The sequence below is a fragment of the Rattus norvegicus genome, chromosome 13 (genome assembly GCF_036323735.1).
Source record: "Rattus norvegicus strain BN/NHsdMcwi chromosome 13, GRCr8, whole genome shotgun sequence".
Lineage (NCBI taxonomy): Eukaryota > Metazoa > Chordata > Mammalia > Rodentia > Muridae > Rattus > Rattus norvegicus.
Genome location: NC_086031.1, coordinates 109,103,688 through 109,118,205, shown reverse-complemented (window position 1 = coordinate 109,118,205; position 14,518 = coordinate 109,103,688). Strand labels below are relative to the sequence as shown.

Genomic DNA, 14,518 nt, shown 5'->3' with positions numbered 1-14,518 from the left:
GAGCTTCTTCAGCTGGGGAGAAGAAGCTTGCTCCCTTTCCATTGTACATAATGTCACAGGTATTATGGCCCTCTTTCTCCTTTGAACTCTAGCCATTCCTGTGTCAGATTTATCCTTTTTTAACTATAGTACTCTTATTTTTTAATATTTGATTTTTTTTAAAATTTGTAGATCACTATGTTAATTTTACAATTTAACCAGACAATTCTTTGGCATTACACACACTGACATTCTAGTGAAACCAATTCCCCTTCATCATCCCTAACTGAAATTTCCACTGTAAACAATGACTTCCTTCCCTCTTGCTCCCTAAGTACTCCCTACAACTAGATCATACAGCATTTGTCCTTTTATGTCTTGCTTACTTCATAAGCTAAATCCTTTTAAAACTATTTTGCAATCCATGTAACTTTCATCTGGTGCTAGAACTCTCTTCATGTCTGAGTAATAATCCACTGTGTATATTGTCACACTTTGCTTATCTGGTCATCTGTTGATAAACTAAGGTTGGTTATGCACACCTCCTAGCTAACAGTGTTGTTTTGAACATGGAGTTAGTCACCTCTTCAAAGTTTCCACTTTTAATTTTTCTAGCGTACATCTAGGAGCAGAACTTCTAGGTCATAAGGTGATTCAATTTCATTTTTTGAAGAAATGTGCAGTCTTCCACAGCAGCTACATGATTTTATATTCTTCCTAGCAGTGAACAAAAGGTCCAGATTTCCCACATCTTCACTGTTACTTGTGCTGGTCTTTTGTTACATTTTATTTTGTTTTTATAACAAAAGCCATCTGTTTGTTTTGTGTTGCTATAACAAAATATCACAGATGATGGTTTTTAATGGACAGAAACTTCCCTTTCATGGCTCTGGATTCAGGGAGATATGTAATGTCAAAATGCTCTTTGGAAAATGTCTTCTGGCTACAGCACAACATGAGAGAAGAGTAAAGAGTGGTAGGGAAAAGTCTGTGCAACATGACAGACTGGCGCAATAGTGAACCCAGTACCTAGATAATGGCACATGTGTGCCCTCATCTTCTTGGCAGGAATTTCTGCGTATTGAAGAAAACAAGGATTCAAGCCACAGTGCCAAGTTAGTAGATGTGATTGGGTGTCATTAGTTTTACTTCTGTTTCCCTAATATTAGTGAAATATTGAGCATCTTATCATGAGCTTGTTGGTCACCGTGTATATCCTTCTGAGAAATATCTATTCAAGTCTTTGGGCTTTTCAATTTTGATAATGCTGTTGCTAAGTTTTAAGAATAACTTTTATTTTCTATAAATAGCTTGTCAAATATCCAATTTACAAACATTTCCTCTCGTTCTGTGCGTTTCTTTTTCGTCTGTTAGTTCCCTTTAGTGCACAAAACTTTTCATTTTGATGAAATTCAATTATCTGCTTTGCTCTTATATTGCCTATACTTTGTGTCACACTCAGAATATCAGTCAGACCTAAAATCATAAAGTGTTTCCCCATATTTTCTTCTAAAAGTTTTATAGTTTTAGATGTTCTCTTTAATAATCTGAGCAATCTAAGCTTTTTATTCTAAAGCTTTAGCCTCATTCTTTTAGCTGAAAATATCTAATTTCCCAACACCAACTGGTGAAGAGACTACCCTTTCCCAATGACTGTTCTTGTGCATCCTTGTTTAAAATAACCTTAAATGTGTACGCATGTTTATTTTTTGAGTTCTATTCCATAGGTCTGTAATGCCTCACTTTATTTCAATACCATACTGTTTTAATTAAGTATGAATTCTCTCAACTTTGTGTTCTTCAGATTTTCTACTGATTTAGGATAGATTTTTCTATTTCTGCAGAAAGAAAGCATCATCACAATTTTAACGGGGGTTATCTTGACTCTGTAAACGGAGTGTTAAATGATTTTATAAGTATTAAATAAGTAAATATTTTTGTCTAGTAAATATAAGATGTCTGTATTAGTTTTGTTGTTATGACAGAACTCTATGAGAAACAATTTAAAAGGAAAAAAAAGATGTATTTTCACAGTTTCAGAGGTTTTGCTCTATATTCTGCTAACACCACTGCTGTGGACCTAGGGTGAGGCAGAACACAGTGGTGGGCGTGTGTGGCAGAGGAGTCTGCTCATCTAACCGCTAAAATCAGGGAGAAACAGACCACGTGTAGCCTTCAGAGGCCTGTATCCTCCAGATGGGCCTGCTTCCTAATTGTTACCACTTATTAATGCTGCCATCAAGTTATAGCTCTAGCAATGGATTCTACTAATTTAACCAGAGTGCACAAAACACCACCATTTTCAGTGACTGGGTCTATCAGTTGAGTACCAAGTCTTCAACACATGAGCTCTTTGTGGATGCTTTGTATGCAAACCACAGCCATGAGTTTCCATGCATTTATCTTTTTAATCTTTTACAGCAAAGGTTTGTCAATTTCTCTGTGTAAGTCTTATACTGCCTTGGGATTATTTCTAGATTTTTACCTTTTTAAATGCTATTTCCAGTATAGTTACCATTTCCTTTTCAAGGTAGTCATTTTTCGGGGTTGGGGATTTAGCTCAGCGGTAGAGCACTTGCCTAGCAAGTGCAAGGCCCTAGGTTCGGTCCCCAGCTCCGGAAAAAAAAAAAAAAAAAAAAAAAAAAGGTAGTCATTTTTCTTGGTGTGCTGGTTTTCTATTCCCCAGCTTTGCTGAACTCATTAGTTCTGTGGAAGACTGTCTACACAAAAGCACATGTCATGGCTGGGGCTGAAGCAAAGTTGTACAGTGATAGGCTACCATAGGCCCCGATTCAACTCCGACTGCACAGGATGACATCACTTTCAAGCATATACTTTTATGTATCCCTTTCTAACTTGTAACCATTTTCTTTTGTTTTTCTTACCTAATTGCTTTGGTTAGATTTTAGCACTATATTAACTATAAGTGGCAAACACGGGTACCCAGTCTTGTTCCTGATTTTAGAGGGAAAGTTTTCAGCTTTTCATTATTGATAAAATTTACTGTGGCCTATTTTTATTTGGGATTTATTTTGTTGAGAAAGTTTTCTTCCACTTCAGGTTAATAACTAAAGTATTTATTGAGCCCACTCAGTATTTTTAATTTTAATTAGAATCTTATGAAATTTACAGACCAATTTTGAGAGGAAACTATATATAAAAAGGAACTATATATATGTGTATATATATGTATATATATATCACTATATACTATTACTATAGGAATTATTACTGGTCATGAAGAAAGCTAATAATGAAAACATGAAACTAGGATCTGATGATGCTACTCAAAATACAAAATATTTAAGGAAAATGAAAGTTTAGGAGTCTATACATAGGTAAAAATAAGCAGAAATTGAAAGGATTTTGACTTCTATTTCTTTTTTGTTTTATTTTACTTAACTCGCTTTTCTTTCCTTTTTTTCTTTCTCTAGGATATCCTAGTCCCCGTGAAGGAATATTTGGCCAAGAATTCGGTAAATTTCAATTACTTACACCCCTGAAATATGACACCTTAATAATGTACATGGAAATATCATGAGCAGTTAAAGAAACAGCCTATCTTGTCAGTAGTGATCGTTAAAAGTTGAGATTACTAACTTTGGGCTGACACCATGACAAATCAGTCCTACCGTGCAGAGTGGCATGTAGGTAAAGTACAGTTTATAGAAGGCCTCAATAGGAAGTCAGTCAGCTCGTGCTAAAGAGCCTACAACACAACTTGCCTTCCATGTGGGTCTCTTCCTATTGGTGTCTGATGTACACAGGCCTTAAAGTGCTATGAGTTGGATTAGCTTTATTTTCTGTAAGACTGGCTTAAAATAACTTATGTAGACTTCAGTTTATACAATATACATTAAACAAAACCAAGTATAGTTACAACAGTTAAAGTTCAATGAAATTTAAAAAGTTATGACAAAACAAAAATCTGCTGCATTTTATTTATTAGATTAGATTAGCAATGATTACTCTTAAAAATTATTTTTGGCTTTTTTTTTTATAAAATTGTGTCTCTATCTGCATGGGAGAGTACGTCTGATAAACCCATGGTAAATGGAATATCCTGAGTTGAAAGTGCACTTAGCGTATCTGTCTGAAGATTATCAGAGGGGGTAACATGGTCAGAGTTCTGATTTCACTCATGTGATCCTGGCTTCCCTGTGCTGCCAAAATCTAAGATAGAGCCTTATGTCATATTGCTAACACAGGCAAAGGTCAAAATTCAAAGTTCAGCACTGTTTTTTGCTGAATATGCATCAGTATCATACCAATGTAAAATGAAGATCATTGGGTCAAACCATTACAGTTCGGGAACCTTCTATGTATGGTTTAGCTTCAGAGTTTGGTCGCTATGTATGACTATGCCCATAAACCCAGTGTAAACCCAGTGCTTTCTTAAACTGTTAAACATGTGATAACTGTGAGAGCAGAATTCAGACTAACATTTCATTCTTTGACACAGCAATTTAATAAAAATTATGCAACTTTAGAATAAAATCCATTACTAGACATAAATACTTTCAAAATTTACAATTTTGTAGAATTTAATGTTCTCGGTGACCTAATTAGCATCGACTGTTAATTTGATACAGCCTAGAGTCACCTGAAAAGGCAGTGTCAATTTAGGGATTGCCTAGATCAAGATTGGCCTGCAGGCCTGGGGAAAGGGCGTTGTCTTGATTGTTGATTTGTGTAAGAGAGCTCAGCCCACGATGGACAGAACCTTTCCCTAGGCAGATGGTTCTACTCTGTTTAGGAAAGCTGGCTAAAGCCCGGCGGTGGGAGTACACATCTTTAATCCCAGCATTCTGGAGGCAGAGTCAGGTGAATCTCTGTAAATTTGAGGCCAAGCTTTAATTCCTGAATCTTCATAAGCTTGAGGCCAACTAGGTCTACAGAGCTAGTTCCTCAAAAACAAACAAACAAACAAACAAACAAACAAACAACAAAACAAAACAAAACCTAAGAAAGCGAGCTGAGCATGAACTTCTATCAAGTCAGCAATAACCTTTCTTCATGGTTTCTGCTGTATTCCCTTAACTGTGAGTTTCCTGGTTAAAAAGGTAATGTACCATGGAATAGCTGACAGGCCTGTCTTCCTGTCTTCGTTCTTGCCTTGACTTCCCTGAGTGAACTATAACCCAGACCAATTCCTTCCTTCTCTATGTTGCCTTTGGCCAGAGTATTTTATCTCATCACTAGAAAGAAAACCAGCACAGCCAGTCAGTCAATTATGAAGTTTCTCTGGATGACTTATCAATGTTTGCAGACATTTCTTGAGCATGACACATAAATGCTCTGCTACTGAGCTACCTCTTAGGTTACACTTTGAGAAGGGAAGGCTTTTGGTATTTAGGATTTTGTTTTCATTTGCAAGGTGGGCGTGGGGTGGGATGAGGGCATAGAGAGGAAGACGGGGCCCTGATAAGATTATTATTTGTAAGAACTGCAAATAGTATCTGTTTAATTAATTGACTGAAATTTATTTATAACATTGTACAGATCCACTTTTTGAGAAAAATGGATTTCTTTTTAAAATTATAAGAAATTGCAGAATGCATACTGAACCAAACCAAACACAAGAAGATAGTATATTGCATAAAGAATTTCCTCTATCACTGAATCCTAATTGTTCTTTAATATTTTTTACTAAACTGATGGAATAAGAAAAGAAGTAATATTGAAAATTGAATTTCACAAGTTGGGACCCAAAACCTGGAAATGGGCTTATGAGTATTCTTTGATATAAATGACTTGTGCACATTAGTGATTGTGTTCTCGTAAGTGTGGATTATCTGAACCAATCTAGAAACTTCTAAATGTTTGGCTTCTTTTTTCTCTAGATGCATGGATCATTGCTTTGATTGTTGTTACTTCAGGTGAGTATCCCAAACTTTTCACTGCTTAAATCTGTTACTGTAAAGCAGCACTTAAAAAAATTTTTTTTTGTTGTTGTTTTGCTTTGGCTTGTGTAGCTTTTAAACTTGAAATTAGCTAACTTAGAAAAACCTGGCTGTTTATGTATTACCCTTTGTTAACTAACTTTATTTCATATTCTGTATGTCTGTTCAGAAGTAGCCTGTAAGCAGTTCGGGCCTTTTTAAGCTGGCACACTATGAATGTTCATCCTCAGTATGCTCTTGATAATTCTTTAAATTAACCCAGAGATCTCTTCTTCCTTACTGTGGTCTGTGATTCCAGGGAATTGGATTTAAGAATAAAGATTCTAGATGGAATCTAAATCTATAACTCCTTACCACTGGATTATCACTGATTTATTTCTTTTGCTTAGATTTTGAATCTCGGCAGTCATTCTTGATGGGGTCCAGTAACTGCCTTACAAACCACACAAACACTGATCCAGTCAGAAAGGGATAGTTTATTCAGCATGCACCCCAGGGCTAGTTGACCAGGGCCATGATCCAGATTCAGGAACTGAACCATGACCTGAGTTAAGATCCGACAGGGTTTTTAAACCCCAAACCCACAAATATCTGTGCCAAGTTATTTCACCAATTAGGATTTAGGGATAGGGGATTGCTTTAGCAACATGTCTTTGTTATACATTTATCCTGCTCCCATTGGTTGGGGTATTCAACTGTGGCAGGGGACTTGCCTTGTCTAAAATTCATGTCCTTACTTGTCCACCAGGATGGGACTTGTCTAACAGCCGTGTCTTAACTTACTAACCAGGATGTCAGTCACCCACATACATGTCTCTTTCTGCCAAGTAGGACGTCAGTTCCCAGGGAGGTCTCGGGAAATAGTTTCTTATATTGGTGCACGTGTCTCTCTTATGTTGGGGGTCTATCCCATGGGCAGCTTTTACCATAAATGTTTATACACAGGTGCAGGAAGTGCTGTTGAGTGGTTGGTTTGGGTCCAAGCTTATTGTAGGTAGTTATACAAAACAGTTCTATTGACTTTTAGCATAATTGGTTTCCAAGGGCACAGAACATAATAGAATATGTACTCAATCTTGGCATTAGAAAGTTTCCTAGTAACAGCAGAAACATATGAGAAAGTTTCCTTATAATGGCAGGCTAACCAAGTAACTGTTAGAGGCCCCAACTTTCTACCTGGCTAGGCCTTAACATTTCATCTAGGCCTTAACGATTCTGAGTCCCATGCTGTTTATTTCCCTTTTCTTGCAGTTGTTGGAGTTATTGTAATTTGTCTCATCATACTCAGGTGTTCTGAGTACAGGAAGAAATGGTAAATATTCTAAATTGTCATCCACGCAACTGTTTTGTCTTTTGCCTTGCACACCCTCCTCTTCCAGGCCTGCCTGTAGTAATTTGCCCTGCAAATTGCATTTCTTTTGCTAAAACATGGTCGGCCAGTTTTACATCTTTAAAGCATAAGGATCTGTATGGAGTGGCTTTTTAAGCAGCTATTATCAGTACAAGAAAGTTTTCTATGGGATTTGAAAGTTTAAGCTGCTTAGTGAAACAAGATTATTATAAAGCATTCCCTATTTTCTAAGTTCAAACGTGGCCAAAATTAAATTTGAAATATTTCACTGTGATATTTTTATTTTGTAGTCACTGTGATTTTTGTGATAAAAGCTTACATTTGTCTAACTTGGCTAGTGGTAAGCTATGTAGGGGGTCTGATTTTTTTTAATAATTTAGAGTTATTTATTAATTTTAACCAGAGTGATTAAGACTGCCACTATTCATGTTCCCTAAATCGTTTGAATAGTAACTCATTCATTAATTAGTATTAGAAATAGCTGAAAGGCTAAAATTAGAATAAGGTGACTTTATTTTTAAAGTAAATAAATTTATTTTAAAAATAAATTTAAATAAGCAATCACTAATATATGAATAAATTTCATATAAATAGGTAGGTAGATTGAGCTTTTACAAGTGAAGAATATACTTCTATTGTATAGCCCAAACTTGATGATTAATTTAAAAGGAAACATGAAACAGGGCACTCTATTATCTTTTATCTGTGTTCTATCTCTATAAAGACTAAAACAAAGGAGGATTAAATCAGGAAAAATTAAAAATACATATACTTCAGAAGAAATGGGGATTTAGAGGAGATGGGGGTATTTAGGGTGGCAAGTCCCTAGGCAAAAACAGGGAGTTAAATTATTAAAATTAAATGTAGCAAATTTACCTGTAATGGAAGATTTGGAATAAATCTTAGGACACAAATTATATTAGTCCTTTGAAGTTTCTGATAGGATTTAAGTAATTTCATTTTTTTTGTCACTTTAAAATAGCTCTGAAATCATTCCTAATAAATAAAAGACATGTTTCATGTTTCCTTTTAAGTTAATTATCAGGTTTGGACTAAATATTCTTCACTTGTATAAAGCTCAATCTTTTCATTTATTTATTTTAAAAATAAAATGACTTTATTCTAACTAACTTAAATAAAAACATCACATAACTAGACAGTTGGTTTTTTTTTTTTGTCTACTTTATTGGGTTCTTGTATCTACCATCCTCCCAACCCTTATTCTACTCTAGTCCCTTTCAACTTCCCAACACTAAATAGGAGAGAAAGGTTAGAGGGGAAAGGGTGCACAGACCTCGTTAAACTACTTCCTGCTGATTAAGGGCTTGAGTTCCTTGGGGCAAATCCAACCTATGACATCAGGAAACCAATTTCTTCTTCTCCTCTTTGCTCATGGCCACCTGACAAACTGCAGCAGCAGGAACCAGCAGCAGCCTCCTAAGAAAACCCCACCCACCTCAGGGATCTCAAATTTACACCCTCTCAAAAGTTCTCAGAATTCCAAATACCACACACTTGAAGAAACTGTCTGCAGCTGGCAAAACCATCCCTTGCTAGTGCAGGAGGCAAATCATAATCCCCTGCTGTGAAATGGCCTCTTATCCCACCTCAGGGCTCTCAGTGGTCTAACAGAAAATTAAATACCTAAAAATGTTTTGGAAGGGGGGTTGGGGATTTAGCTCAGTGGTAGAGCGCTTGCCTAGGAAGCGCAAGGCCCTGGGTTCGGTCCCCAGCTCCGAAAAAAAGAACCCAAAAAAAAAAAAAATGTTTTGGAAGATAATTTGTCTTCAAACTGTAATGTAGTCACTGTACAGAGTAGTGCAATTATAACGTTCCCAAGAATGGTGTGGAAAGAGGTTAATTGCCTCTTAATGGCCACTGAGCTAAAATATAAATTGTATTGATAGTCTTTTAAGATATAATTTGCACCTTTTAATGACAAGATGCCAATATAACATATGGTGGTTAAATTAAAAGTCTCCCCCATACTTATCATGCATAAGGCATCAGTCTCCAGCACAGAGAGAAAGTAAATCAGGATGCTTGCCTTCAGAACACTGACGTCCACATACGGGTGTGTGTGGGTCTCTTGTTTGTTCTCTGGGACTATTTCCTGATGTAGCTCTGGCTAGCCTCAAGCTTGTGATATCCTCCCGACTTGCCTCTCTAGTAGTAATATACCTGAGTCCCAAAGAAAGAGATGCACTTCTTCTTTAACATCCTGAACAATATCTCTGTAGACTCATGAATCATCTGGAGATCTGATCTTTTGGTCTGGCGCAGGTCTGAGACCTACTGTTTAATGCATTCCCAAGGGTGCTGTATGGTCTGCTGTATAAAATTATCCATTGTTGAAAATTTAAAAATTACTATCATGCCTTTTATTTTCTTTTCTGATATTAAGATCACTAAGTCTTTTTTTATTTTTCTGTTTTTCTTTCTTTCTTTTTTTGAAATAGGGTTTCACTGTGTAGCTCTGAGTATCCTTGAACTCATTTTGTAGACCTGCCTCTGCCTCCCAAGTGCTTGGATTAAAGGGTGCACCACTACACTCAGCCATAATGTCTATCTCTCTCTCTATATGTGTGTTTGTGTATCTTTTATTTGTAGAAGTGTTTTGTTTACATGTATGTAAATGTACATGCCTGGTGCACAAGGAGGCTAGAGTAGGGCACCAGATCCCCTGGAACAGGAATTACAGCCAGTTGTGAGCCACAACGTGGTTTGAGGAACCAGACCTAGATTTCTCTACAAGAATAAGTGCCTTTTACCACTCAGCCATCTCTCCCACCCCTCAACATCTCATCTATGTATAACTTTTTCAAGAGTGGGTTAACAGTGACCTTTATTTAACTTTTTTTGTGCTATCTTCTTTATAAGATTTATTTATTTATACGAGTACACTGTCACCATCGTCAGACACACTAGAAGAGGATATTGGATCCCATTACAGATGGTTGTGAGCCACCATGTGATTGCTGGGAATTGAACTCAGGACCTCTGAAAGAGCAGTCAGTGCTCTTAACTGATAAGGCATCTCTCCAGCCCTTGTGCTATTTTCTTAATAGTATTTAATGTCTATAATCAAAGTGGCTTTCATTTCCTCTAAGTTATCAGGAATAACAAATTCATCTTCTCCTATGATCTCACTTGACAACCAATGCAGATTGCTGTAAATAAATATGTAGATTTTCCACACAGAAATCAGTCAGATCTGCAGCAGACAACAGTTGGTGCTCTTTATTTCCATTCAGATCTCCACAATTCTCCCTTTTAGATGTCAGTCCCAAGCTCAGTTATTTTACCCACCAACTATAAGGTACAGTCACCACAATTAATTTGCTAGAGTCACAGAACTCAAACCAGTTTGAACTACAGAGGAAAATTGTATGTCAGAGAAGGAGCAAAAAGACTCCATGCCTTCAGAAGGAATTACCCCTAGAAACCTTTCTTCCACCTATCTGGAATCTCCGAACCAGTCCTTTCTGCCCCTTCCCCTTTAAGTAATCATGATTAATTAGATCATTTAGGCTTCAGTTCTCTTTCTTGGAGGTTGGGCAGTATGGTTGAATGTCAATCCTCAAGTACTGTCTAGATCTTTTCTGAAGCTTCTGAAAGGTTACAACCATAAATCAGTTCATTAGCACACAAAAAGGATATCACTTTGAAGAGTCTAAGGATATTGAATTGTTGGGTACAGAATAATAAAGACCAAATATATATTTCACAGTACCACATTGGTGGCTAACTTCTTACATAAGACTATATAAAATGTATCTGTTTGGGGGGGGATGACTGGAAGAAAGCATAGATGTTCTCTAATTGCTGTTAAAGTATGGTTTTACAAACTGGCTTTGATATTTGTGATGTCTTGAGAACATAATGATCCTTCTCCAGCCATCATCACAAACTACAGACATTGTACAAGCAATTCATTTAAGTTTGTGAAAAATAGCCCAAAGTATCTTATAGTATTGGTTATTGTCTTCTGGGTATAAGAAAAGGATAGAATTTGGACTAGGGTGGTATCTTCTCAGTAAACTATTTGCCATGTAAGCATGAAGACCTGAGTTTAATCCTTGGGATCAACATAAAAAGCCAGGTTGCTGGTCCATGTTTTGTAATCACAGCACCGGGAATACAGAGTTAGAAAAACTTCAGGGCCTTGCTATTCAGTTAGCCTAGTCTATCGCATATACAAGAGAGTAAGTTAGGATCACTGACATGTCTTAAATAAGTATAGTTCACACACTTCTTTCCATTTTTCTTTCCAGTCTTTGTTCACTTTCTCCTCTTGGAGGCAACACACTACTTGACATTCATCTTAAAAGTCTATATGCTTCTGAACAAGTGCTTTTTACTTAACTGTTTTCACTTGTAAATTTTTTCATCTATGCATTATTTTCTTTACTCCAGCTAAGGTTTTTCTTTACTTACATCCCAAGAGAGGTGAGAGTTAATCCATAAATGAGTATTGTCTTAGTCAGGGTTTCTACTCCTGCACAAACATCATGACCAAAAAGCAAGTTGGGGAGGAAAGGGTTTATTAAGCTTACATTTCTATGCTGTTCATCACCAAAGGAAGTCAGGACTGGAATTCAAGCAGGTCAGGAAGCAGGAGCTGATGCAGAATCCATGGGGAGATGTTACTCACAGGCTTTCTTCCCCTAGCTTGCTCAGCTTGCTCTTATAGAACCCAAGACTACCAGCCCAGGGACAGCACTGCCCACAATGGACTGGGTCCTCCCACCTTGATCCCTAGTTGAGAAAATGCCTTACAGTTGGATCTCATGGAGGCATTTCCACAACTGAAGCTCCTTTCTCTGTGATAACTTCAGCTTGTGTCAAGTTGACACACAAAACCAGCCAGTACAAGTATTATTTGCATAATTCATGTGTTTTGTTTTCCACAATAGTAATTTTCATTGTTTTCTATTAGTGATGCTAATAGAATGCTAAGATACTACTTGGTATAACTTAAATTAATATTGACTAAGTTAATTATTTTATCACCTGTAAGTTTTCTGGCTTCAAATGAGACAGCTTAAAAACTATGGTCAGTACAGATACCTGAGGAATACCACAACACGGTGCAGAAAGGTCAAGAATACAATTAATTTTAGCATTTTTTTCCTACTTGACTCAAACTTATGAGCTTTCAACAGACTGTTCTACTTTTTTTTGTACCAAAGAATACATAGGAAAATATTGTTAGGAAAATAATTGTTTAGAAAGCATATAACAAAATTACTACTAACCCCACAATTTAGAAGCCATGCTGTAAGTTACATAAGGATCATCCTGAACATGATTTTAATCCCAGAAGTCAAGAGGCAGAGGCAGGCAGATCTAAGGTTGAGGCCAGCCTCATCTACATAGTGAGTCCCAGACAAGGCTACATAATGAAACAGGAGCCCCACCCCCCCAAAAAGGAAAAGAAAGTAAATAAAGAAAAAACTGTATGGGAAAGAAAAATGTACACCACAGAAAGAAATTATACTCAATGCAAAGTCAAGATAAATAAAAAATACTTGATTTGTCATAAAGTTGACTTACTACATAAGAGATTTACTATATAGCTTTTCTCCAATATTCAAATTATATAAACCTGAACTGTTTTTCTTACATAATGTTGTTCCTCGAGTTTTTACATCATTTGTTTTGAACAGAGTAGTTGGGAAGTAAACATTGAACAGCACTGTCAAATGTGCTTAGCTGCTGGGAGGTATGTGATTTCAGGGTTAATGTTATATACATGACTGAGAATCCTGAAATTTTGGTCGATAGGCCTGGAACTCACCTTCACTCAGTAACTCCTCAGACCTCTCTTTTGTCTTCCCCTAACACCTGCCCCTGCCCCTATTCCTTCCCTGATTTCAGGTCCCTCCCCTCTGCCTCCCTATTTTTTCCCCCCTTCTAAGTGGGACTCCTGCTGTCAGCTGGAGCTCTGGAGGGAGGTCATACTCAAGTAGAACAGAGCTTGACCTCCACCGGGTCCCAGCTCAGTCAGGCTCTGAGGAACTAGTGCTGAGAGAAAAAACTGCCACTCCTGATTAATTGCCCTTTCAAAGGTGTATTTTAAACTTTTATGCTTAGTAGCATAGAGGGGCGAAGCAAACGTCACCTTGAGAAGACTGAATACAAACTGTAACTGAGTGAAGGTGAACCCTGTTTTGAGTATAAACACCTACGGTCACTCTGAGTGACACCCCAATCTTTGTGCCCTCCAAGTGGCTACTTCAGGAAGATAATTCTTGAACAGAAGAACAAACAAACAAACAAAAAACAGAAAAACAAAACCACCCAGGAACTCGATTAAGAAAAATTGAAATCTATACTCATTTTCACATACTTAAAAAAAGAAAAAAGGTAGCAATTGTACCTATGCGTGGTGCTACACTTAAAATCACAGCATTTAAAAAATAGACAAAAAGATAACAAGAAAAATATACTAATTGTTTAAAGACAAAAAATGGCTTTACTATTTTTAAACTTAATTTAAAATATTTTCGATCAAATATTTTATTTTTAAAATAAATTTACCTTTATAGCTTGCTCTGCTTCAAATTTAACCTTCATCTTAGCATTTATATTTGACACGTCTATATGAATATTTTTATTTTTGCCAAATACTTTGTCAGTTATATAAATGTGAGGAAAAGTGCTTTTTTAAAAACGATTGTCTAAATGGCAGAGAAAGGGGCACATTTTAACGTAAAGTGTCTTTTAACTACAGAAATGTATCTGCAGCAAGATGAAAAATCCCACGTGTGGAAGTCATTACTGTTCCATTTTTGAAAACTGGTTCTTCAAGTCTGCAAAAGCAAAATTATATATTTGCAGGAGCTTCATTTGTGGTAATGTGTGTGTGCATTTCTAGTGTAAATCGAATCTGTGTTTCTAAATACAATCTGTGTCTAACCTTTCTACTATAGCCTCACATTTCAGCCCCTTCAGCGCACCAAGGGTCTCAGCATCCAGCCCCGAGTGCCTGTGTCCTGAGCAGAATGTTCTGCCCTCGACATTGAATCTGCAGGGAGAAGGCCACATTTCCAAGCATTTCCACCTTGTCCAATTCCAGCTCTTACCACTATGCCTCACACTTTCACTGGCTGTGAATTAAGCACATCTGAATCTTCTACACTCTCAATCTGTCACCTGTCCGAATTCATGTTCCTCCAAGGCCAATGCATGTTCTACCTGTCCTGGGAAGCTCTAACTCCTCAGGCTCTTTATCTTTTATTTCTTAGCCTTAAATTAGCCACATGTAACAGTCTGTATACAT

The 14,518-nt window shown here is 36.8% G+C and overlaps 1 protein-coding gene across 3 annotated transcripts in view; it reads left to right on the top strand.

Moving 5' to 3' along the window:
- The window catches only part of Cd46 (CD46 molecule), a 30,782-nt gene extending 16,698 nt beyond the window's left edge, over positions 1-14,084 (top strand). The window contains 4 exon segments of one of the 3 annotated variants that reach the window (NM_019190.1): positions 3,414-3,455; positions 5,823-5,858; positions 7,134-7,194; positions 13,970-14,083. In NM_019190.1, coding sequence (NP_062063.1) covers positions 3,414-3,455; positions 5,823-5,858; positions 7,134-7,194; position 13,970 — 140 coding nt within the window. In that variant the 3' untranslated portion in view covers positions 13,971-14,083. 3 annotated transcript variants of the gene reach the window in all.
- The last annotated feature ends 434 nt before the right edge of the window (positions 14,085-14,518 follow it).